General features: G+C 41.2%; 1 protein-coding gene and 2 pseudogenes across 2 annotated transcripts in view; 2 read left to right on the top strand and 1 right to left on the bottom strand.

The window, feature by feature from the left end:
• Positions 1 to 3,101: 3,101 nt before the first annotated feature.
• On the bottom strand, positions 3,102 to 18,811 carry LOC127640661 (calcium-independent phospholipase A2-gamma-like; annotated as a pseudogene).
• A 1,634-nt stretch (positions 18,812 to 20,445) lies between these two features.
• Positions 20,446 to 22,716, top strand: LOC127640437 (tubulin alpha-8 chain-like; annotated as a pseudogene).
• An 887-nt stretch (positions 22,717 to 23,603) lies between these two features.
• LOC127640620 (disintegrin and metalloproteinase domain-containing protein 10-like) overlaps positions 23,604 to 25,000 on the top strand; it is a 15,382-nt gene continuing 13,985 nt past the window's right edge. For both annotated transcript variants that reach the window (XM_052123279.1, XM_052123278.1), the window contains exon 1: positions 23,604 to 23,724. In XM_052123279.1, coding sequence (XP_051979239.1) covers positions 23,664 to 23,724 — 61 coding nt within the window. In that variant the 5' untranslated portion in view covers positions 23,604 to 23,663. The remainder of the gene's footprint in view (positions 23,725 to 25,000) is intronic.

The following is a 25,000-nucleotide window of genomic DNA, read 5'->3' as shown; positions in this document are numbered from 1 at the left end:
TAACACTGACATTGTGTGATATACAGCTGTCTGTCACACACATAATGAGCTACAAATAACATATAATCTACACATAATCTACACATAATCTACACATAATCTACACACAATCTACACACAATCTACACATGATCTACACATAATCTACACACAATCTACACATAATCTACACATAATCTACACATAATCTACACACAATCTACACACGATCTACACATGATCTACACATAATCTACACACAATCTACACATAATCTACACATATTCTACACATAATCTACACACAATCTACACACAATCTACACACAATCTACACATAATCTACACACAATCTACACACAATCTACACACAATCTACACATATTCTACACATAATCTACACACAATCTACACATATTCTACACACAATCTACACATAATCTACACATAATCTACACACAATCTACACACAATCTACACATAATCTACACACAATCTACACACAATCTACACATAATCTACACACAATCTACACATAATCTACACATAATCTACACATAATATACACATAATCTACACACAATCTACACACAATCTACACACAATCTACACATAATCTACACACAATCTACACATAATCTACACATAATCTACACATAATATACACATAATCTACACACAATCTACACACAATCTACACACAATCTACACATAATCTACACACAATCTACACATAATCTACACACAATCTACACACAATCTACACATAATCTACACATAATATACACACAATCTACACATAATCTACACATATTCTACACATAATCTACACATTAGCTACACCTAATCTACATATAATCTACACATTAGCTACACATAATCTACATATAATATACACATAATCTACACATAATATACACATAATCTACACACAATCTACACATAATCTACACATAATATACACATAATCTACACATAATATACACATAATCTACACATAATATACACATAATCTACACACAATCTACACACAATCTACACATAATCTACACATAATATACACATAATCTACACATAATATACACATAATCTACACACAATCTACACATAATCTACACATAATCTACACACAATCTACACATAATCTACACATATTCTACACACAATCTACACACAATCTACACATAATCTACACACAATCTACACACAATCTACACATAATCTACACACAATCTACACATAATCTACACACAATCTACACATAATCTACACATAATATACACATAATCTACACACAATCTACACATAATCTACACATAATATACACACAATCTACACATAATCTACACATATTCTACACATAATCTACACATTAGCTACACCTAATCTACATATAATCTACACATTAGCTACACATAATCTACATATAATCTACACATAATCTACATATAATCTACACATAATCTACACATTAGCTACACATAATCTACATATAATCTACACATAATCTACACATTAGCTACACATAATCTACACGTAATCTACACACAATCTACACATAATCTACACATTAGCTACACATTAGCTACACCTAATCTACATATAATCTACACATTAGCTACACATTAGCTACACCTAATCTACATATAATCTACACATTAGCTACACATAATCTACATATAATCTACACATTAGCTACACATTAGCTACACCTAATCTACATATAATCTACACATTAGCTACACATAATCTACACATTAGCTACATATAATCTACATATAATCTACACATTAGCTACACCTAATCTACACCTAATCTACATATAATCTACACATAATCTACACACAATCTACACATAATCTACACATTAGCTACACCTAATCTACATATAATCTACACATTAGCTACACATAATCTACACATAATCTACATATAATCTACACATTAGCTACACATAATCTACACATAATCTACACATTAGCTACACCTAATCTACATATAATCTACACATAATCTACATATAATCTACACATTAGCTACACATAATCTACACATAATCTACATATAATCTACACATTAGCTACACATAATCTACACATAATCTACACATTAGCTACACCTAATCTACATATAATCTACACATTAGCTACATATAATCTACACATAATCTACACATAATGTATGCATGTTGTGAGTCATCGGATGTTCTGTGGAATGATGCTAACTTCCTGTTGCTGGCGTCATTGAACATTTCCCAGAATTCAATTTGAAATCATCCAGGCATCCAGTCTGAACGCACTGTAAACATCATCAACTAGAGCTGAATGTTTGATGAGAGTTCACTGAGCGGAGTCAGGATGTGTTTTCAAACAAATGAACCAGAACCGTCAGGATCAGTTTTTGCTCAGGTTATCCATCTCAAGAACAGTTCAAACTGCCCCAATGAGCAAAAACTATATGCAATACACATCTTAATCTATTTAATTCATCTTATTTATGTGCTTTTTGAAGTTTGAAACTGTTGTACCCCATTGACAACCCCCTCGTGTACCGTTCCGGCCTACATAGGTGCTCGCTAACAGCACTTGCCCCTACAGTCTGTTCGGGCTAAATGGGGGATCTTTGTCTTTGTTGTGTGTGTGTGTGTGTGTTTGTGTGTGTGTGTCAAATCAAACATCTGACAGCAAGAAGTTTGTTTGACACGTGTTTGTCAACCCCTGAAATGTAATTTTATAATATTGTGGAGTTTGTTTATTCACAATATGACGGCTGCAGGATGTGATCCAATCAGAACAGAGACAGCGCTTGAGTGCAGATCACATTTGATTTGATATTTGGGATAAATAGAAATCCTGCGACAGATATTCATAAGTGTGATTAAAGGGACATTTCATGTAGTTCCAAACCGGTATGACTTTCTCCTAAAGATGTTTAGCAGAATGTTCACGCAGCTCTTTTTACAGTGAGAATTGATCAATATTAAACTCAAAGAGATGTTGCTTTACTAGCGGTGTGTTGTTGCTTTACTGACAGATCACAGAACCCCATAGACTTACACCGAGACTGCAGAGCATCATGACGGGCTTTAGAAGACAGAAAATATAAAGATATAAAGAGTTTGAAAGATCAACTTTTATTACACTGAGATATCAGAATCAGCATCTGTCAGGACAAAATAATGAAATAATATTGAGGGATCAGTCCGTTGTTATCAGCTTCAGTCACTCTGAGACCTGTTGAACGTGACTTACAGACACTCATCACAACATCTGAGCATTCATGACAGCACACGCGTGGAATATGATAAAGTGCACATTAAATCACAATATCAGTCAATCAAGACATGAACAATCTACGGTAGTGTCTCCCACTACATCTAAACATCATTATTAGCATATTGTGCGTTCAGTGTTTGTCTGAAACAGTTATTGTGTGTGTAATAATTACAAGAATAAAAGTGTGAGTCTCTTATATGTGTGTAGTTGTACACACAGTGTGTGATGAAGTGCTGTTTAATAAAGGCAGATCGAGCCGTCTGCATCGTCACACGTCATTAATCATGTGATCACAGCGAGTGTCTGAGGTCCGGCGGGTTCGAGTGCGTTCACAGTTTAACTGTTCATGTGATCACAGCGAGTGTCTGAGGTCCGGCGGGTTCATGTGATCACACACATCCTCATTTGTGTTGCAGGTAAACATGAGATGATCCATGAGAGAAGAGCTGCACATCTCTGTGACGAGCATGAACGCCATCATGAACTCTTCTGTACAGTTATATGTGTAACGGCATTAAATATGAACTCACAATGAACACTTTTACAGCATTTATGATCTTGTTTAACGGTAAATTTACATAAACTTACATTTTAAAAATCAGAAGTCGTATATGTACAGTAAACATGACTTAATTTTAAAAATCACAGAGTGACATGTGTTGAATTCTGTGTGTGTGTGTTTATGTGTGTGCGTGCGTGTTTATGTGTGTGAGTGTGTGTGTGAGTGTGTGTGTATGTGTGTGTATTTACGTGTATGTGTGTGTGTGTGTTTTTTTATCTCGTTTAATGTTCATTATATATAAATGTATTGTTTATAAATCAGAAGTGGTGTATATACAGTAAACATCACTAATAACTCTGAACTAACATGAACTATTAATAAACAGTGTTTTATAATGACATTAAGCAAGATGAATAAATGCTGTAAAATACTGATTATATGATATAAAGTATTAAATAATGTTGTAAATATTATTGTCAGTGTGCTTGAGGTTATGATCAGCGTCAATATCAGGAAATGAGAACTCGTTTCTTCAATTCTTCTTTTATATGAACTTCATCATGCATATATAAAATATGACTAAATACTACCGATTCTTAAAGTGATTTTTAAAAGGTAAAATAATACACAGTTATACTGGCCATCATTTCAGTTATTAAATATGAAAATCATGAAAGGTTATTAATAAATCACTATAATGCTGCTGTGAAACACATGACATATGTGAGAAACTCAATAAATACATGAAGTGTCACGATGACCTCAATAAATACCAGTGCAGACACGAGAGTTTAATGCTGAGGAGTGGAGCATCATGGGAGAGTTTAATGCTGAGGAGTGGAGCATCATGGGAAGTTTCCTGCTAGTGTTTGTACATGTGCGCTTTGAGTCGCATCCAGTCGTGGAGTCTCTGCGCTGAAGTCTTGTCTCGCGACAGCTCGTTCACGGCTCGTCTGAGTTTCTCCTGGTTTCTCTGCAGGTACTGAAGCCCCTCCCACTGCATCTGCGTCAGTTTCTCGCCACGACTCTCGTCCAGCGCCACGTCCTCACTCATGTACGGGTTAAAGCGGAAGTACGTGTGCGGCGGGAGCAGAGCGTCCAACATCGTGTGCACCACTGACAGAGACACAGACAGATTATTGACTTGAGTTCTGATCTCTTCTGTATTTTATTTCAGACTTAAATGTGTGATGTCATAATAAGGAATGCCGACTCAATGAAGGAGCTTCTCAGACGCACTTGACAGCATCATTACATAAGACTAATGGGGCTTTTCCACGGCACAGCTCAACCCGACTCGCTTTGGGGGTTACTGTGGATAGTATCTGGTACCTGGTACTTTTTTAGACCACCTCAGTCAAGGTTCCAAACAAGCTGACACTAAATGTGATGTCATAATCCTGCAGATCACTGATTGGTCAGGGAGAATCATCACTAACAGCGTCACTGGATTAGCGACACGGGACATCAACAAGCTAGTTTTAAAGTTAGCATAGTGGAGTCCATGATGGAGGATGGGACGTTTAGTTACGTTAACTCTATACTCTGCTTGAAAGCTTCACTTTATTTATTAGAGCAGCTGCTGGAAGCTTCTAAAACAACCGATTTAACTGTTGCACTTGTGTAAAATCACCACGAACACCTGCTTTATGCAGCACAATGAGCTAGCAGCTAACAGCTAGCGCTCGTGTTATTGTTTTGGTCAGTTTGTGTCGTGTTTAAGATGATGTCACGGCAGTAGAGGCGGCGTAACTATGACGATCAGCCTATAATCCCGCCCACATTGAGGCGGCACTAAACTGCAGTGGAGATGCAAGCTCAGAATAGTGAAGCGAGTCGTGTCGTAACGTCCCGTGGAAAAGTGCCGTTATATATCATAGCGTATATGACGCTCAATAATGCAGCTATGGAAGCAGCACTGTTCAAGAGTCATCTGCCTTGTTGATAATGTACATTAACTGAACCAGTCAGATAAAACTATTCATAATACTGTCACATTTGATTGATGACTTGAAATGAGTTACTGAAATGTAAGGAGGTAAACAAGATCTTAAACATCCATCACTACACTGAACGCTTTTCCAGTGTTGGGCAGAATATTAAGAGCGATTTCATTGGAGCCTCTCTGACAGACAGCTGTCAATCATCTTTAGAGTCTGACACTAGTCAGTGCCGCCCACAACCCGTACTGTCATGTGAATAAATAAGTACACCCCATGGAAACATGGGGTGACGTTTTGGCCAAAAGCTTTCCTCCGTGACATATTTGGACAGGCAAAGGTTTGATCCTCTTTGAAACGGTTCAATTGGGTGCCAATAATCGGAACGTCCTTTGGGAACCTGATCTGCTGTTACCTTCTCAACATTCAACAACCAGCTGAAACACATCTGACTTACCCTGCACTTAATAACAATAATATAAACCCTTCTGTGCTAGCATCTTCACTCCGGCACTGCTGATGTGGTTCAACTTTGCATGACACATTGCTTGCTGTGTGTCTCATTGGATTAAAGCGTCTGCTAAATGACTAAACGTATGTAAATCATGTTCCTTGTGGATTTGTTCAAGTATATCAACTTTAATCTATCATATATCATAACAGGCACTGTTTCAAATGTTTGATGTCCAAATGTGTCAAAAAGGCCATCAATGTCCATGGGGTGTACTTACTTTATTCCCATGACTGTAACTGCCATTGAAACTCGACTCACCCTCCGTGTCTGTGGCGCTGCTGATGACGTTGGTGAGTTTGGTCTTCAGGCTGGTGTAAGAGACGCTGTTTTTGCCGGCTGTCTCGAAGCGTCCCGTCCCCAGAGAGACGACGCACTGTAGCGGGACACCCGGCCACAAACACTGACACTCATGAATCGCCAGAGCCGTCGGGTTATTGATCAGCAGACCACCGTCCTACAGACACACACACACACACACACCTGATCGAACACTTCATCAATCAACATTAATGTCGACTCGTTCCTCCTTTTCTTTAAGTGTGTTCCAGTGAGACACTTCCAATGCAAGTCAATGGGGTTTAATCTTGTAAGGCGGGGTGCCAATGTGTTTGCATTCAAAGGCAAATAGCAAATGCTTCCTGAGGCACCACACCCCACTGAGCGAAGACTGAAAAATCACACCTCATTGTCGCCCTTCCACATCTGTCCCATTCTCTCCCCTCTCCCCTCTCCTCCTCCTCATCCATTCCCTTTAAGCCCAGAATCACCCCAAACTCACCTAAGATCTGTATGTACCATATCTGATGTATACAAATAATGTAACTTTTGTAACATGTTTGGTATCATTTAAAATGTCTCGTGCGTCTGGTATAGTGTTTTGTCCCCAGCTTTATAAAACTTAATGACAACAAAGTTATAAGGTCTATGCCAAATACTGAATAATTCTGGAGGCCTATCCCCCTCCTTGAAGGTTTAACACCAGGAAGCCAAGAACCCTTTCACCCCCAAATTCTCATTGAACAAAGGATAATACCATTTGGTACACAATGTGTATTCTGTCTGGATATTTAAGGAAGGCTGGCCCAGAGCTCAAGGTTCTCTGTAGTCAGATGATCCCACACCTCAATGTGTGTAACTGTAATAATAGGAATCTGCATTCAGATTTCCCATGCTTTGCAATTACATGTACTTTTCTCAACTGCCCGGTATGTTCTTTGACTTGTTTCTTTAACTTGTGTTTTAAATCCTACCTGGCAAATAAATAGTTACTTTTTGATTTATTCTGTATTCCTCTGAAATCATTTATATCAATACTGGGTCTTTAAAATAGGAGAAACCGCTCTGGAGGAACCGAGCAGGAGAATCCCATTTTAAGAATCATTTCTATCATAACTGAAGCTTTAATGTAGGAGGAAGCCACTTAAAGACTATCAGTTTGAATCTCATTAGAAACTGATCAAAAGGTAAATGAATAGAAGAGGATTCAGAGTAATCAATAACTTAAATGATTAAAATAAAAGAATAATCAGAAAGAATTTAGAGCTTTAATCTAAATCAGAGGTCAACTTAAAATTGGAGTCAGATTAATATAAAATTGGAGTCAGATAAAATTAATAACGGGATGAATTTGTAAAGTGCAAATTATTAACAATAATTGCTTTACTTCAGTGCTCAGAAAAGACAGAACAACGCAGAGACCTTCAAGGGGCAAATCTATGTATTTTTAGCAGTTTTGCCTGCCTTTTTACAATCTGTACACATTAAAATACTGTTTCACAAGTATAGACACAAGACATGAACAATATGTGTGTTAACATGATTTTACTGTCATTAAATCACTTAATAACCACATCTGTGTGAAGATATACACAATTATACAACTGTTGCCATGACGATGTAACACATAATCCTAAAACGAGTGTAAAAATGATGATTTAAATGACTTTACAGCTGAGTTTGTACAGAATAACCTTGTCAAAAACAGTTTGATTAATGCATCTCAGAAACCATAGATCGATATACAGGCTGTTTTTGGTTTGGACTTGAACTTCAAACGCACGGGTCTCATTATAGTGATGCCCATCAACGGCCACGTGGGCTCCAGAGGTGTCCAGGGACTCACAGACGCTGTATTTTTTTTGGGGGGTTAAGCCCCGGCCCCTTCATCATCACAGCGGAGAAACCGTGTGAGAGCCGCGCGCAAAAGAGAAAGAACAAGAGACGGAGGAATCAGAGAATGCAGATGCACAAACCACATCAACTGAACATCAGAGACAAGCGAAACAAGCCAACAGCAAAATAACAAACATATCGAGTCACAAACTCTCATTTTATTAGTGCTGTTTACCAAGTCAAGCATGTCTAGTAACAGATATGACCAAACTCCATTATTAGTGTCAGTGTGTTGTTGAGAGAGGTGTGCTGTTCCTTTACTAAGACAAAAACCCCATGGACTTATATTAAAGGGAGGGGCTCCAGTCAGATGTACAGAGTCTTTTCACTTCAGCCAGTACACAACCACCTAGCAACTATTCTGAGCGCCTTAGCAACACCCAAGCAACAACCCTGAACACCACTGAGAAACGCTAGAAACCATAGAGCAACGCCCAGGCAACCACTTACAACAGATAGTGGCGGCGCATGATGAATGGACAAACTACTTTGACATGTGGGTCCTTCCTACTTATAGTATCTACAGAGAAAGAGGAATCTGTGTTAAAGATTGTATAAATTACACCGGTCAAGTTAAATGACTTAAATGTGGACATTCAGTAGATAAATTAGATAAACATGGTCTGTGAATTATATCTAGCAAACATATTTGTACATTTATATTAATTATTTTATTTCTGTTAACATAAATGAGCAAAGTTCAGCCATGAGAACTGATGAGTTCTATGACTTGTTTTCTGTTAGCCAATCAGCTCGCTCACATGTGACATGTTAAGCCAATCGGCTTGGATGTTGTAAGCTGATTGGTCCTTTGCCCTGCAATCGGGAAGCCAATCAACTTGCATCTCTCTCTTTGTTTAACAATTAAATTGCTCAGTTTTGCAGATAAGCCCGTTTCTGTCTGAAACCCACCTCCACCCCAGCACCACCTGTCTAGATCTGCTACATGAGGGTTGTTGTCATGTCTAATTGTGCAGCAGCAATTTCTCTGTATTTTCTAGCAGTAGCGAGTTTCTGTGTGTGCATGACATCATTTCATACATAAATCTTCACTTAAAGATCACAGTATCATTACAGGGGGGACAATAAATCAAGAGACACAAAACAAACTCCACTATCAGTGTTAAAACAGCGTCCTCCTGAATAATGATCTCATCAGATCTGCTGTTCAGAGGGTTTCACTGTTTCCAGCCGGCCGTGAGAGAGTTTCTAGAGGTCTGTGTTTCTGTAAACGAGGAGCTTCATCTGAAGTGACAGTGAAAGTTTGTGACTCATTTTATGCTCTATAAATAATTCATTTCAGACTAACTGACATCCACAAACTGAGACCAACACTTCAAAAGAGGAAACTGAGACACACACATCTGCTCTCTGGATTATTGTGGGATTCATACTCTGAAGGATCTTCATGTTTCACAACAATCAGATTAAAAGTTGTCAGCATTTGACAGGTCAATGGTAATTTTCTCTCAAATGACAACATCAAGCACTGTCTGTGACTTCCCACCGGCGGCCGGCATCGGCTGGAGAGAGCGATGCACTCGCTCTACTTTAACGGATGAGGGAAATGCTCTTCCCAGAGTAATTTGGGAATCAGCCTGGCTCCTCGCCCTCTTGTATCCCCACAATCTTAATATAATGTCTGTGAAAGCGAGTCTCTAGGTTCAGCACGGAGCAGTTAAGTCGCTAGCAGCTAACTCTTGGCTAGCCACGTGGGCCTGCAGCTCAGCCTGCAAAGTCACAAGCTTCTGAAAGTTAAGTTCAAAAGCATCAAAGTGTTTGTTTACCCTGCGCAAGATTGACTGGGATATCTCTTTGCAGTTCCACAGGCGTAGCGGGGAGCCGGATTGCAGGCCAGCTATTAGCTTTAGCCAAAGGTCATCCATGGTCTTGGCTTTGTTGGAGGTGCTCGGTTTCGGCATTATAGAATTATAACAAAAGTTTGCATAAAATTAGGAAAATAGACACATGTAAATGGCCCGAAACATAGTGAAATAATAACTTTATTGTAACCTCAGAAAGGAGCCTGAATGAACACATCTAAACCATAGGCATGCACACTAGCGCCCCCATTACACTGCATTACTTAATTACTCTGACCAGTCCTCCTCTACGACCTCTGACCTCTGAAGTCACAGGCAGTAAACGAGGTTCAAGTTGTAGTGATAAAAACCCAAAAGCATTGAGACCCATCTGGGCGAGAGACAGAGACAAACAGAGAGAGAGAGAGAGAGAGCTGCCCTGAGGATAACACACACACACACATTCAGGCGTGATATTAGCCAATCAGATGAGCCCGTGGGGATTCAATGTGACGAATGTAGTGTTGTGGGTTTGTGGGTAACACAGAAGAATAAAGCTGATCATTTTCTCATTCACACGTGAGTTCAGAGTCTCTTCAAGCGTGTTTAATTGTCAATTACTTCTTTAATTGTATCTCATAAAGAAAGACAGATCACATTCAGATGTTTCTCATTATACACGCTCATTCATAACATAAACCATATACTGTACGTGTGTGTGTGTGTGTGTGTGTGTGTGTAAGTGTGTGCGTGGGGTTAATGAGCCGATAGATCTCTACTGAGAGAAGCACACACAACATGAACTCATCAAATATTCCCTTTCATCTCTATCATTAATGACACACACACACACACAGACAGACACACGCACAGACAGAAACACTCACACTCTCTCACACACACACAGAGAGACACACACTCGCACAGACAGAAACTCATACACACACACGCATACACACACACACACGCGCACACAGACAGAAACACACACACTCTCTCTCACACACACACACACACACATACTCTCTCACACATACTCTCTCACACACACTCTCTCACACACACTCTCTCACACACACTCTCTCACACACACTCTCTCACACACACTCTCTCACACACACACACACACACACACACACACACACACACACTTTTCCAGTAATTTTGTGTTACAGTATCTTTTTCTCTTTATGCTAAATAACAGTTTGTTTCTCTGCGTTTGGGCTGAAATGTGATCTGGACGTGTTCTCGAGAGGTCTGTAATGACATTCTCTCATCTGTGTTTTCACAGTTTACCTGATGCAGGTCGTTTCCCAGAGCAAACTCTTGGAAATATCCCGGAGCAGCAGAGGACGCTCGGATGGCCTCCCACATCTTGTGCCGACAGTCGCCGCGGTAATGTGAGCGCACACCGGCGGGAAGACTATAGTTCCTGAACACATACGCCTTCACTGGAGGACCTCTGTTCACCACTGTACTCACTGCTGACACCTGCAGGACCGACACACACACACACATCTGTATTCCACTGTACTCACTGCTGACACCTGCAGGACCGACACACACACACACATCTGTATTCCACTGCTGCATCACTTACTGACACATGAAGCTGCACATTACAACACATATACTGTATAATGCTGTAAACACTGTACACTGTGTGCTGCACCTTCACTGTAACATAAACAGGGTGACCAGTGTGAGTGTGTGTGAGTGTGTGTGAGTGTGTGTGCGTGTGAGTGTGTGTGTGTGTGTAAGCGTGAGTGTGTGTGTGAGTGTGTGTGTGTAAGCGTGAGTGTGTGTGTGAGTGTGTGTGTGTGTGTGTGTGTGTGTGTGTAATAGTTGTTCATGAGTCTCTGCTTTGTGCTGAGCAGTGAAGATGTTCACTTTCATTAGTAACCCCTCATCTACTGTACAATTATTTGGTTTCTCAGTTCGTCAGTGGCTACATGATGATATTCAGTTTTGGACACAATATTACACAACATGAAACATTCACTGATGCTCAAGAAGATCAAAGGGGTGCAAACTTTAGAACAGGATGATTGCAGTAAATAAGAGTACATATTAGCATATATACTTCTGCACTTAACTGTATAAGCGATATAGTTTGTGTAAATGTATATTTTATTTTAAATTGAGGTTTTTCATGATTTATCCACATTTTAGTCTTTTTTTAATGTACAGATTCCATGTAGACTGTCCAAATGATGTGATATTCACAACATTCACAACATTCACAACAACACACATCTGAACATACAAGTGCTTGTACTATGTAAAAGTATCAGTCTGAATGTAACATTGATGCACCTCGTGCTCCAGAGGAAACATGAACAGTGACATGCTGGTTTACATATTCACATGATTACATTGTTTAGAGAATTGTCGAGACACCTCTTATAAACGGGACATCTGGTCACCCAACGAGAAAACAATCCCTCATACAACATTCAATGCCACGACCGTATGAATGTAAGACTTGTTGCTCTGATGTAAGACGGAAACCCTGTTCAAACAGTCACAGAACATGTTTTTGTCTCACCTTTGGGCAGTCGGGGTCACGTGATGTTTCAATGAGAAGATCCGAGCCCATTTTCTCCCTGTGAAGAGTCGAAATGGTGAAGCAGCTGTCATGTGACCAGTCATGTGACCAGTATGTTTCTGTGACATGATGGACTCACTTGAGCACTTTCTCCCAGATCTCACTGTCGTAGAAGGCGTGACTCCAGCTCATCTTCACAGTTCCCACAATCACGTTCTGCTTAAAGACGTCAGAACTCAACTTCCTGTAGAGATCCTCACACTCCTCCAGAGGAAAGCTGAAAACCCCAACATGAAGCCTAATATTGCACCTGAACACACACATACATGTTAGATATACAGTATACCTGTGTAAGACTGCTCATGCACATCTACTGTTCTTAATGGAAGATAATTACAATTTATTTATTTATTATTATAACTTTTATTTTTCCCAAAGCGATCTAAGTCCTCGTGGTGGTGTAGTGACTCGCCTCAATCCGGGTGCAGGAGGACGAATCTCAGTTGCCTCCGCGTCTGAGACCGTCAATCCGCGCATCTTATCACGTGACTTGTTGAGCGCATTACCGTAGAGACGTAGTGCGTGTGGAGGCTTCACGCTATTCTCCGCGGCATCCACGCACAACTCACCACACGCCCCACCGAGAGCGAGAACCACATTATAGCGACCACGAGGAGGTTACCCCATGTGACTCTACCCTCCCTAGCAACCAGGACAATTTGGTTGCTAAGGAGACCTGACTGGAGTCACTCAGCACCAGGTGTGATAGTCAGCGTCAATACTTGCTGAGATACACAGACTCCTGATAATTACAATTTATAAACTGACGTCATGGGAATATTCAGATCTTTCAATAAAAGTGTGAGTAAATATTGAGTGACATAAAAACAATCAGAGTCATAAACTTTGCATGAGATTCATCAGTACAGAAGAGCACAAATGTCACAGCTCTGTGTGAAGGGAGGCTTTGTGAAGTTTTGTCATTCTTCTGGAGGTATTTCAGAACATTTGTCCTTGATTGAGAAACCTCCTCTAACACACACAAACACACAAACACACACTCTATCTCACACACACACACTCACACACAGTTGTGAACAGAGAACAGCGCCCCCTGTCATCACTAAAGGGAATATTTATTCTATGGTAGTATATTGAAATGCCTTTGAACAATAAAGCACTCTGAATTGCACTAATTAAAATCTAAACATGTGGCTGTTCCTTTAAGGATCGTCCTGAAGCTGAACTGTGTGCAAGACTGACGGAAGGAACATTGTTTGCATTTTGTTCAAGTGATCGGAGGCAAGAGCAGAACGACAAAGTGACTGATTTAAACCTGCTCATTCACTTCAAAGTGTGGATTATATAAACATTCAATGAATAAGTTCATGCAGATTGCCGTGTGTTACACAGAACTGCTTTATATAGACGAGGTGTGACGTGAACAAAAAATCTACAGCAGAAACACACTTCCCCATATCTGACTCCTGAAATACTGCTCATACCAAACACTCTGGACACAGTGTACAGCATCCACCCCAACACACACACTCACACACACATGCGCACGCGCACACTCACTCTCTCACACACACACACACACACACTCACATTCACACACACACACACACACACTCACACACACATGCGCACACTCACTCTCTCACACACACACACTCACACACACACTCACACACACACACACACACACACACACACTCACACTCATACACACATGCGCACGCGCACACTCACTCTCTCACACACACACACACACACACACTCACACACACATACGCACACTCACTCTCTCACACACACACACACACACACACACACACACACACACACACACACACACACACACACTCACACTCACACACACACACTCACACACACACACACACACACACTCACACACACATGCGCACACTCACTCTCTCACACACACACACACACACACACACACACACACACACACACACACACACACACACACTCACACTCACACACACACACTCACACACTCACACACACATGCGCACACTCACTCTCTCACACACACACACTCACACACACACTCACACACACACACACACACACACACACACACACACACACTCACACACACATGCGCACTCACTCTCTCACACACACACACTCACACTCACACACACACACACACATGCGCACACTCACTCTCTCACACACACACTCACACACACACACACACACACACACACATGCGCACGCGCACACTCACTCTCTCACACACACACACACACACTCACACACATACACACACACTCACACACACACTCACACACACACACACACACATACACACTCACACACTCACACACACACACACACACTCACACACACATGCGCACACTCACTCTCTCACTCTCACACACACACACACACACACACTCACACACACACACACTCACACACACATGCGCACTCACTCTCTCACACACACACACTCACACTCACACACACACACATGCGCACAATCACTCTCTCACACACACTCACACACACACACACACACACTAACACACACATGCGCACGCGCACACTCACTCTCTCACACACACACACTCACACACATACACACACACTCACACACACACTCACACACACACTCACACACACACTCACACACACACACACACACACACACACACACACACACACACACACACACAGTTATTGTTAGAGGAGGTTCAGGTGTAGTTACCTGTACTGACACCACAGATGTAGTCAAACAGTTGATAGATGGGTTTCCCTGACAACTCCTCCAACCTGTGCAGCGTCTGAAGCGCCACCAGACCCCTGAGAGAACACACACACACACACACACACACAGATTCATATACAGTCAAATAAATCCACACAGAAATTTTACGATGGTCTGAAAAGCTGCTGAGCTGCTCACCTGGTTCCTCCTCCATCGATGGACAGGATCCGGATTCCTCTGTTCTTTACCGGCTCGATGAAACCCGCCAGAGCCAGAGCTTCTCTCACAGCCGCCTTCAGACACGGATCACTGGCCTGACGCAAGCGCAGCAGACACGGGATCACCTTCTCCTGACAGAGAGAACCCAAAGTGACCCACGACCTTCAGCTGTAACCACCACACAAACGTATGCTGTATCGGAGAACTGAAGGACTCACCTTGACGGCGACTGATCGTGTTTCTGGAAACTCCAGCAGATGAAGAATGAGTTCCTCCACTCTGCTGATGTAGAGCTTCACGCCTGACGCAGCTGAAGAGACTGAACCAGAGCTCGAGTCCGATTGTCCACGCTCACACGCGCGATGATCTATAATACACCACACTTATATTAGTGTCCATCACAGTAAACATACAGTGAACCGAGAGCATGCAAAGAAACATGCGACTATAAGGAGATGTGAAACCTCATGTACTGACATATATAAACTCTTCATCTGCTGAATATATACACTATAAAAAGTGTGTGTGTGTTTGTGTGTGTGAGTGTGTGTGTGAGTTTGTGAGTGTGTGTGTGTTTGTGAGTGTGTGTGTGAGTGTGTGTGCGAGTGTGTTTGTGTGTGTGTGTGTGTGTGTGTGTGTGTGTGTGTGTGAATTAGACATTAGGACATTCTTATCCGATGTATTTAACCAATGACTTTGTTATAATTGGTTGTTTTGTTGTGGTATCTTGAAATAACTGAAATAATTTGGTGAAGTGACGTGGAACCGTTATGCGGTCAAGACCTGGAACTAGCCGCATAGCTTACTTGAAATAACGGCACACCTTAGAACATCTGTCAACCAATCAGAATCAAGCATTCAACAGATCTCATCAATCTAAATACAAACACAGATCAGTAAAGCTGATGACATCACTGAACACTAATGATACGCCACTTAACTGAGAGTTCAGGAGAGATATGTGCATGAGTCTGAGGCCCACTGGGAGGTTATTTTTAACAGGGGTTCCAAGAAATATCCGAACACATGATGACATCACAAGAGGGTCACATTACATACATTAAGCATTTATAGTGCTGTAGTCAAGTACACATGTGGAATTCTTTCCAGTGTGAAATTCTGTCTCAGTGCCAACATGTTAGCAAGGAACGTACCTTCTCTCTCTGGATCAGCAGGCGTCTGGCTTTCTCCTCTGCAGATCTCGGATCTTTCTCTGGCGCTTCCTTTGGTTTCACCGCGGTGTCCACGTCAGGAGAGCGTCTATCTGCCTCTGCTGGGATGCTTTTGGGTTCAGTCTTAAACCTGGGCACCAGCGAGGCAATGTAGCTCCCTACAAACGATTGAACGCTCGGGCAGAGGAGCTGAAGTAATTCCGAGTCCTTTAGTGGGAGAGAAGGCAGTCAAGGGTTCCTCTGATGTCACCCGCTGTGCTTTAGCTGGCAGAAGACCCGCTTCCTGTTGTCGGGTGTGCGGGCGACGTCTTCGACGCTTGGTTTAGTCTCTTCTGTTTTAAGTAAGCTGCCAAAGTAGGAGTTGATATGGTGAGACAGGTAGTTGTAGGTCTTGCCCAGGTGCACGCTGACTGACCCGGGGTGGAAGAGGGCGTGGTCTGTTTGGCTATGAGAGCGTTGGTTGGTGGAGCATCAATTTTGGTCAGGGCTGTTCCTTTTATTTTATTGATCACTTCCTGCGCGGTCTTAGCTGGAGCGGTGGTCTGCGTTAAATCTGCAGGTGGAGTTTTAGCAGGTGTTATTGAGGGTGTTGATGCACTTCCTGTTGTTTCTGGGCCAGTCTCTGCCGTTTTGCCCTCCTGGCCACTGCCGGGTTTGAGTCGGGTGATCCGAGACCGAATCTCTGTTTGCGTCTCGCTCACCACTTTCGAGACGGAGTCCAGAGTGCTCCGCAGACGGGACATGCGGTATCTCAGGTCTGTGGACTCACGAAACGTCGACGTGCTGAAGTTGGAGATGTTTGTGTAAAACCCGACACGATACCCGAGTGAACCCACCTTACAGAAGCAGAACCTCCGGCCCCGGCTGTGTCTCCGGGTCAGTCGTTCTCTGCAGCTACTGAACGGGTTCCGCAGGGGAGAAATGGTGACGGACGCCCATCCAGGTCTGTGCCATAAGTGCAGCACGCAGCAGTCGAGCAGCCATGCGACGGTCATGTCTTCAGATCCTCATGCTCACATGTTCATCTGTACTTCACAACAGCTGTGAACAACATCAACTGCATCAGTGGCTTACACTGAAACACTTACAGTGTCTGTAATACATATTTACCACCACAGCGTCAGCGATGTGATCTAATACATTACATTAATAATGCAGTTCATATGAAACAATGACGAAATTACACACGTGTCTTTAAGGTGCAAGTAAAGTCATTGATTACCTTTTACTTTTAAAGTGATTCAATATTTTATTATTATTTTTGTAAAAAAAAAAATATTTAAAAAGTGTTTTTTTTTAATGTATGAAACCAACATGGACACAAACATTTCTACAAACTTGACACGTGTTTTAAACTGGATATTAAAAGATTTCCCATTTTTTTCATTTCATATATTTACATGGTAATATTTTCAATAGTTGCTCCAATTATTGTTAATGCTGTAAAATCATAATAAAGTTAATATGGATCTTCTCACAGTGTAAGAAGCTTCATAATCTTTCTGTAATGATGTTTAATATACTTTTGATGACAGTGATAAAATGATAGCTCTAATTAAACAACTACATGTTCACAACTGAAACATATATAACATGTTTATAACACAGAAACTACAGGAGTCCGTTTAATCGCATCTACTTTGCAATAAATCGCTATAACTGTTTTTATTTCACGTAAATGTGAACATGAGATATGATCATGTATTACACATTGTACCTGTCTAGAATATGACATGTATTAATGCCAAAACAAGATTAAATACGTGTTCAAATGTAAGAGTCACGCAGATACAGACTACACACAATAATTAAACAAACACTTACCTGTTGGTTAAATACTCATAATCAATGTTTAAGCGCTGGTTAAACTAGTAAACCCGTAAATATGAACTGGTTAATGCGAGTCTGTTGCTGTTTGGGGTAAACACACACTCTGACGTCACATCCGTATTGAATCACGTGTTACACCACACTGTCATGTAATTCGTCCCTGAGCAAAAACATGTTCTTGTGCTAAAGCAGCGCTTTGAGATGATAATAGCTGAACTGACTCTAGAGAAAACAATGATCATGTGCTTTCACGTCTCTCACTGATTGGCTAGTACTGTCAACCCTAGACAGCGCTGAGAGCTGATTGGTCTAACAGTGACAGCCGACAGCACTGACAGTTGATTGGTCTAACAGTGACAGCGCTGAGAGTTCATTGGTCTAACGGTGACAGCGCTGAGCGATGATTGGCCTAAAGGTAAAAGCGCTGAGCGCTGATTGGTCTAACAGTGACAGCGCTGAGAGCTGATTGGTCTATCAGTGACAGGTTGTTTTCTTTAAATGAAGATCACCAGCGTCTTTATTAGAGTTTAATGCAATATTACTGTGAATTTCACACATTTCCAAATTATAATTTCTAGACTAAGAAAGCAAAAAATCATTTAAATGTAATAAATATTGTGCAAAAGCAACAAATATATCTTAAATGCGTTGTGATTGTGGGTGATTCCCACTTTGAAACGTGTATGTCAATGTTTTTTGTGCATTATACATACATGTATGACCTTTTATGAATAGAGACAAGACAATTTTAACTGCAAAACTTTGAAAATGTTGAAAACACATTACACGTTTATATTGCCGAATTAGAAAACATGCGTTAAATACGTGTTCGCCCATAAGTTTATTTATCTATTTGACACAAGACAAAAATGATAGCACACGTCCATCACCCAGACGTCTCGATGTGTGTTTTTATTTTAAAGATGTATTATTTTAGTGTTTGCTCATTGTTGTAGTATGGTCAGAGACAAAGACGAGACCAATGCATGAGAGCTTTATTGAGTTTTAAATGCAGAAGCATTTCACCACGAAACAATGTCAAGACCCACACAGGCAACAGAGAAAGTGGTTGCTTACTATATAAGAAACAGTAATATGAATAAAAACATTATTCATTGAAGGTCTTTTCCTGATGAAACACACTTAAACTGACATACTGGAGATGTACGTGTGCTATATGGGTGGATGACCATTTCTAGGAAGAAATCATCTTACCAGTCTTGTGAGAAGAGATAAATATATATATATACTGGTATCATCACACAAACATCATCTCAAACTCTTCATGAACCTGTTTCTGATGCCACATCTTCATTGAGTGGAAACACACTTCATGACAACAACAACAATAAACACTGGTTAAACTTCCAAATTCCAACATCATTTCAAGCATGTTCTGATGGGTCTGTGGGATCAAACCATCAAAACTATTTCTAAATCATTTTGATTCCAGGGGGGTGATTGGTTAATTACAAGCCACGCCCTCCTGATGTCATAGACAGCCTTATAAAGTTTGCCCAGGTGTGCAGCTTGATAGAGCTGTGAAGGTGAGTGTGTTATATTTGGTGGATGTGGAACAGTAAGATATGAGTCTCTACATAATGTTTGTGATTTCAGGGTTTGAAGGTTCAGGTTTAATCCTTGTTTGCTGTGATATCTGAGGACAATGGTGAGATTTATTTCTCAAACTTGCTTAAAGTACATTTGTCTTGCGAGTGTGACCGTGTGTTTGTCTGGTTCTCAGAGGGAGTGTATCTCTGTACACATCGGTCAAGCAGGAGTCCAGATGGGAAACTCCTGCTGGGAGCTGTACTGTTTGGAACATGGCTTCCAGCCGGATGGGACTGTAGTTGGTGATGACAGCTCGTTGGCCAACTCCTCCTCTTTTGGAACTTTCTTCAGTGAAACCGGTGCAGGGAAGTATGTTCCTCGAGCCGCGTTCATTGACCTGGAGCCGACCGTTGTTGGTAAGACTAAGGCTTAAGTATAACACTGTTTTTATGCATACATTAGTGCTTGCAGGTGAACAGCCTTTCAAAAGTATACTCCATTAGGCCGTGTATGCGAACACCGATTGGTCAACACATGCAGCACAAGATTGCTGTGCTAGACCCATAAACCGAACTCATTAGTTTAGTAATAGTTTTTGTTAAATGTTCTCTAAATTTGGTCCCACTCTTGTAATTAACGTGTCAAACCGTAACCGACCATACTAATCATGCATGCGTGCCAGCTCTTGCGGTTCACTCGGCCTATTATCTTATTGGATGGAATGGATTCAGTCTAGATGGTTTTTCTTCATAAATGGGGATTCTTTACACTAAATACTGTATTTTGCTAAATTAAACCAGTTTAATTCGAACATGCTGTTGAAGATTAGAATTCTCCTTTAATGTTGACTAAACTTCTCAAACACTCAGTAATCGATTAGACTAACAGGACTTAAAACTCCCGTTATATCAATGCAGGTATCTCGTGACCTCCTTGCACGCACTCTTGACCTTGTTTCTACTGTCTCCAGTTGTTCGCTTGCATGTATGTCGTCTTCTGCCACCTCGTCAGCAGCAGCCCAACCGTGTCGACGCCTCATGAAGCCACTAATGCAAACTAGGTGCACAAAGGATGCACGGTTTGAAAAATCGGGCCCCATGAATTGTTTACACACCCTGCTGATGACGAAAAAAAGAATAATTTTGGCTAAACTCCGTTGAGACTTCTGTTCCAGTGATTTATCTGTACTTGTGTGGTTGTATAATAACTGGAGGTTTCTGGGGAGTTCTGTTGAGTGTGACTAGTTTATGTTGACCGTTTCTTTCTAGATGAGATCCGTAATGGACCTTATCGACAACTTTACCACCCGAGCAGCTGATCAGTGGAAAGGAGGATGCGGCTAATAACTACGCTGCGTGGTCACTATACCATTGGCAAAGAGATCGTAGAATCCGTTATGGACCGTATCACGTAAAATGGTGACTTCAGTGCCATTTCAAGTGTTTTGTACAATTCCTGGCCACATGCGAACAGTTTTCTGTTTCCTCTCTAGGCGGATCAGTGCAGCGGTCTGCAGGGCTTCCTGATCTTTCACAGTTTTGGCGGCGGAACAGGCTCCGGTTTTACATCTCTGCTGATGGAGCGACTGTCTGTCGATTATGGTAAAAAGTCCAAGTTGGAGTTCTCCGTGTATCCCGCCCCACAGGTGAGCACTGCTGTGGTGGAACCCTACAATTCGATTCTGACGACTCACACCACCCTCGAGCACTCCGACTGCTCTTTCATGGTGGATAACGAAGCCATCTTTGACATCTGTGTTGAAATCTTGATATCGAGCGCCGGTCCTACACCAACCTGAACCGACTCATTGCCCAGATAGTGTCTTCCATCACGGCATCTCTGCGGTTTGACCGGAGCTCTGAACGTGGACCTAACTGAGTTCCAGACCAACCTGGTGCCATACCCTCGTATCCACTTTCCGCTGGTCACCTACTCTCCCATCATCTCTGCAGAGAAGGCATACCATGAGCAGCTCTCTGTGCCGGAGATCACCAATGCCTGTTTTGAGCCAGCAAACCAGATGGTGAAATGTGACCCTCGCCGTGGCAAATACATGGCTTGCTGTTTGCTGTATCGTGGCGACGTGGTGCCCAAAGACGTTAACGCCGCTATTGCCAATATCAAGACTCGACGCTCCATCCAGTTTGTGGACTGGTGTCCCACAGGGTTCAAAGTGGGCATCAACTACCAGCCGCCCACCGTCGTACCCGGAGGTGATCTGGCCAAGGTGCAGAGGGCTGTCTGTATGTTGAGCAACACCACGGCCATCGCAGAAGCCTGGAGTCGTCTGAACCATAAGTTTGACCTGATGTATGCCAAAAGGGCTTTCGTACACTGGTATGTGGGTGAAGGGATGGAGGAAGGAGAGTTCTCAGAGGCACGGGAGGACATGGCTGCCCTGGAGAAGGACTACGAGGAGGTTGGTGCTGATTCCACTGACGATTATGAGGAGGATGTAGAGTATTGAAGATTAACTCCTTTTCCAATTAAACCGCTGTGCCTTAATAAACTTGACTCATATGAAACCTTTTGACTTGCGTTTGACTGGTTTTGGCTTGATGACTTCTGCTGATTTGTAATGTTTACCTTGTGCTGTTGGGTTTTGTTTAGCAGGCCTCTTTGCATTCTGTTTGCCCCCCTAAACACTCCCACAACTTTTAAATGACACTACTTTTTGTCTCCTATTGGTTTCAGCACATTATTTTAACTTGAAAGATGAGAAAATATCAAGGAAACTCTGAAAATAAAATGTTCTTCAGTGGTGTGATTAAAGTAATTTATGTATTCTAATTTTACCAGTCTAGACAAAACATGATGGTTACCTAACTGACCTTTGTATCTAAAATGAAAATGTGTAACTTAAGTTACTGTTAAAAATACAAAGTATTAGTTTTTATTTCTTTTTAACTTTTCAACCTGTTTGAATAAAGTCGAAAAAATGCTTTACAATCAAAAGGGTTCATTTTTAGAAGAGCTCTATTTTGAGTTCATGATTATGCTGTGAAAGCACTTATCCTCCATGCCGGTGTTTGTCATTTGAAGTCTGATATAATACGAAGTTTGTCTCCAATCTTTTGACTTTCGCGCCTTTCCTGTCTGGGCGCTCGCTACTGGACAATGACAAACTCTGACAGGATTCTGATTTGACATTCGCCAGGAATTCAAATGAATATTTGTAAGTATTAAGGGAAAAAAAAACCCGGAAATGTTCTTCACACGAGAAACAATTTTAAGTAATCGCCGCTGCATTATGTGCGTTTGATCAATTATTTGATGTGACTGAATGTGCAGTAGCTATCTCTGGGGAGGGGTCTTATTGTCTGTGCGTGTGACGTCAGCACGCAAAGCCCCAAAGCCGAGACGGAAGCTGTAAACAATAAAACACTCAACCCGTCCATCATCCATGCGCTAAACATGCATTTATCCGCGACGACGGTGCTCTTGTGCCTGTTCTGTGCCCTCAGACCCGCTCGAGGTGAGTGCGTGTGTGTTTAAACCCGGTTCGGGTGTTTATTCGGTGATGTTTTGACACCCGTTCCCGCGAGCAGCACTGCTAACGCTAAACCTGCTGCATCCGCGCGACCTTTATTCTCATTCATCCTCCAAATCTGCCGCTTTGGCAATATTCAAGGCGAGATCGACTGCAATGATTATTAGAGCTCATATACAGTAAATACCCGCTGGGATGCGAGAATACAGAGCTCTTCTTTGGGCTTTTCGAGAAGAGTTGAGTGATGCTGGCTAACACATCCAGCTTAAAACGGATGGAGAAAACATCACTCACCATCAACACAAAATCAACCATAAACCAACACAACACCATTAACCATAAACAAACAACATCAACCATAAACACCAACACATCATCCATAACACTAACACCATCAATTATCATCAACACAACATCATTAATCATAAACTAACACCATCAACACAACATCATTAATCATAAACTAACACCACCATTAACCATAAACAAACACCATAATTTACCATCAACACAACATCATTAATCATAAACTAACACCATAAACATCAACCATAAACAACCTCCATCATTAATCATAAACAAACACCACAATTTACCATCAACACAACATCATTAACCATAAACAAACACCATCAACACAACATCATTAATCATAAACTAACACCACCATTAACCATAAACAAACAACATAATTTACCATCAACACAACAGCATTAACCATAAACAAACACCAACACAACATCATTAACTATAAACAAACTCCATCAACACAACATCATTAACTATAAACACATCACAAACACCATCATGTACCATAAACAAACACCATCAATTACCATCAACACAACATAATTAACCATAAACAAACACCATCAACACAACATAATTAACCATAAACAAACACCATAAACACAATATCATTAACCATAATCAATTACCATCAACACAACATAAACCATAAACAAACACCATCAACACAACATCATTAATCATAAACTAACACCACCATTAACCATAAACACCATAATTTACCATAAACACAACATCATTAATCATAAACTAACACCACCATTAACCATAAACAAACAACATAATTTACCATCAACACAACAGCATTAACCATAAACAAACACCAACACAACATCATTAACTATAAACAAACTCCATCAACACAACATCATTAACTATAAACACATCACAAACACCATCAACAGAACATAATTAACCATAAACAAACACCATCAACACAACATCATTAACC

This window comes from Xyrauchen texanus, chromosome 49 (genome assembly GCF_025860055.1).
Source record: "Xyrauchen texanus isolate HMW12.3.18 chromosome 49, RBS_HiC_50CHRs, whole genome shotgun sequence".
In the NCBI taxonomy this organism is placed as follows: domain Eukaryota; kingdom Metazoa; phylum Chordata; class Actinopteri; order Cypriniformes; family Catostomidae; genus Xyrauchen; species Xyrauchen texanus.
This window is presented reverse-complemented; position numbering and strand designations above follow the sequence as displayed.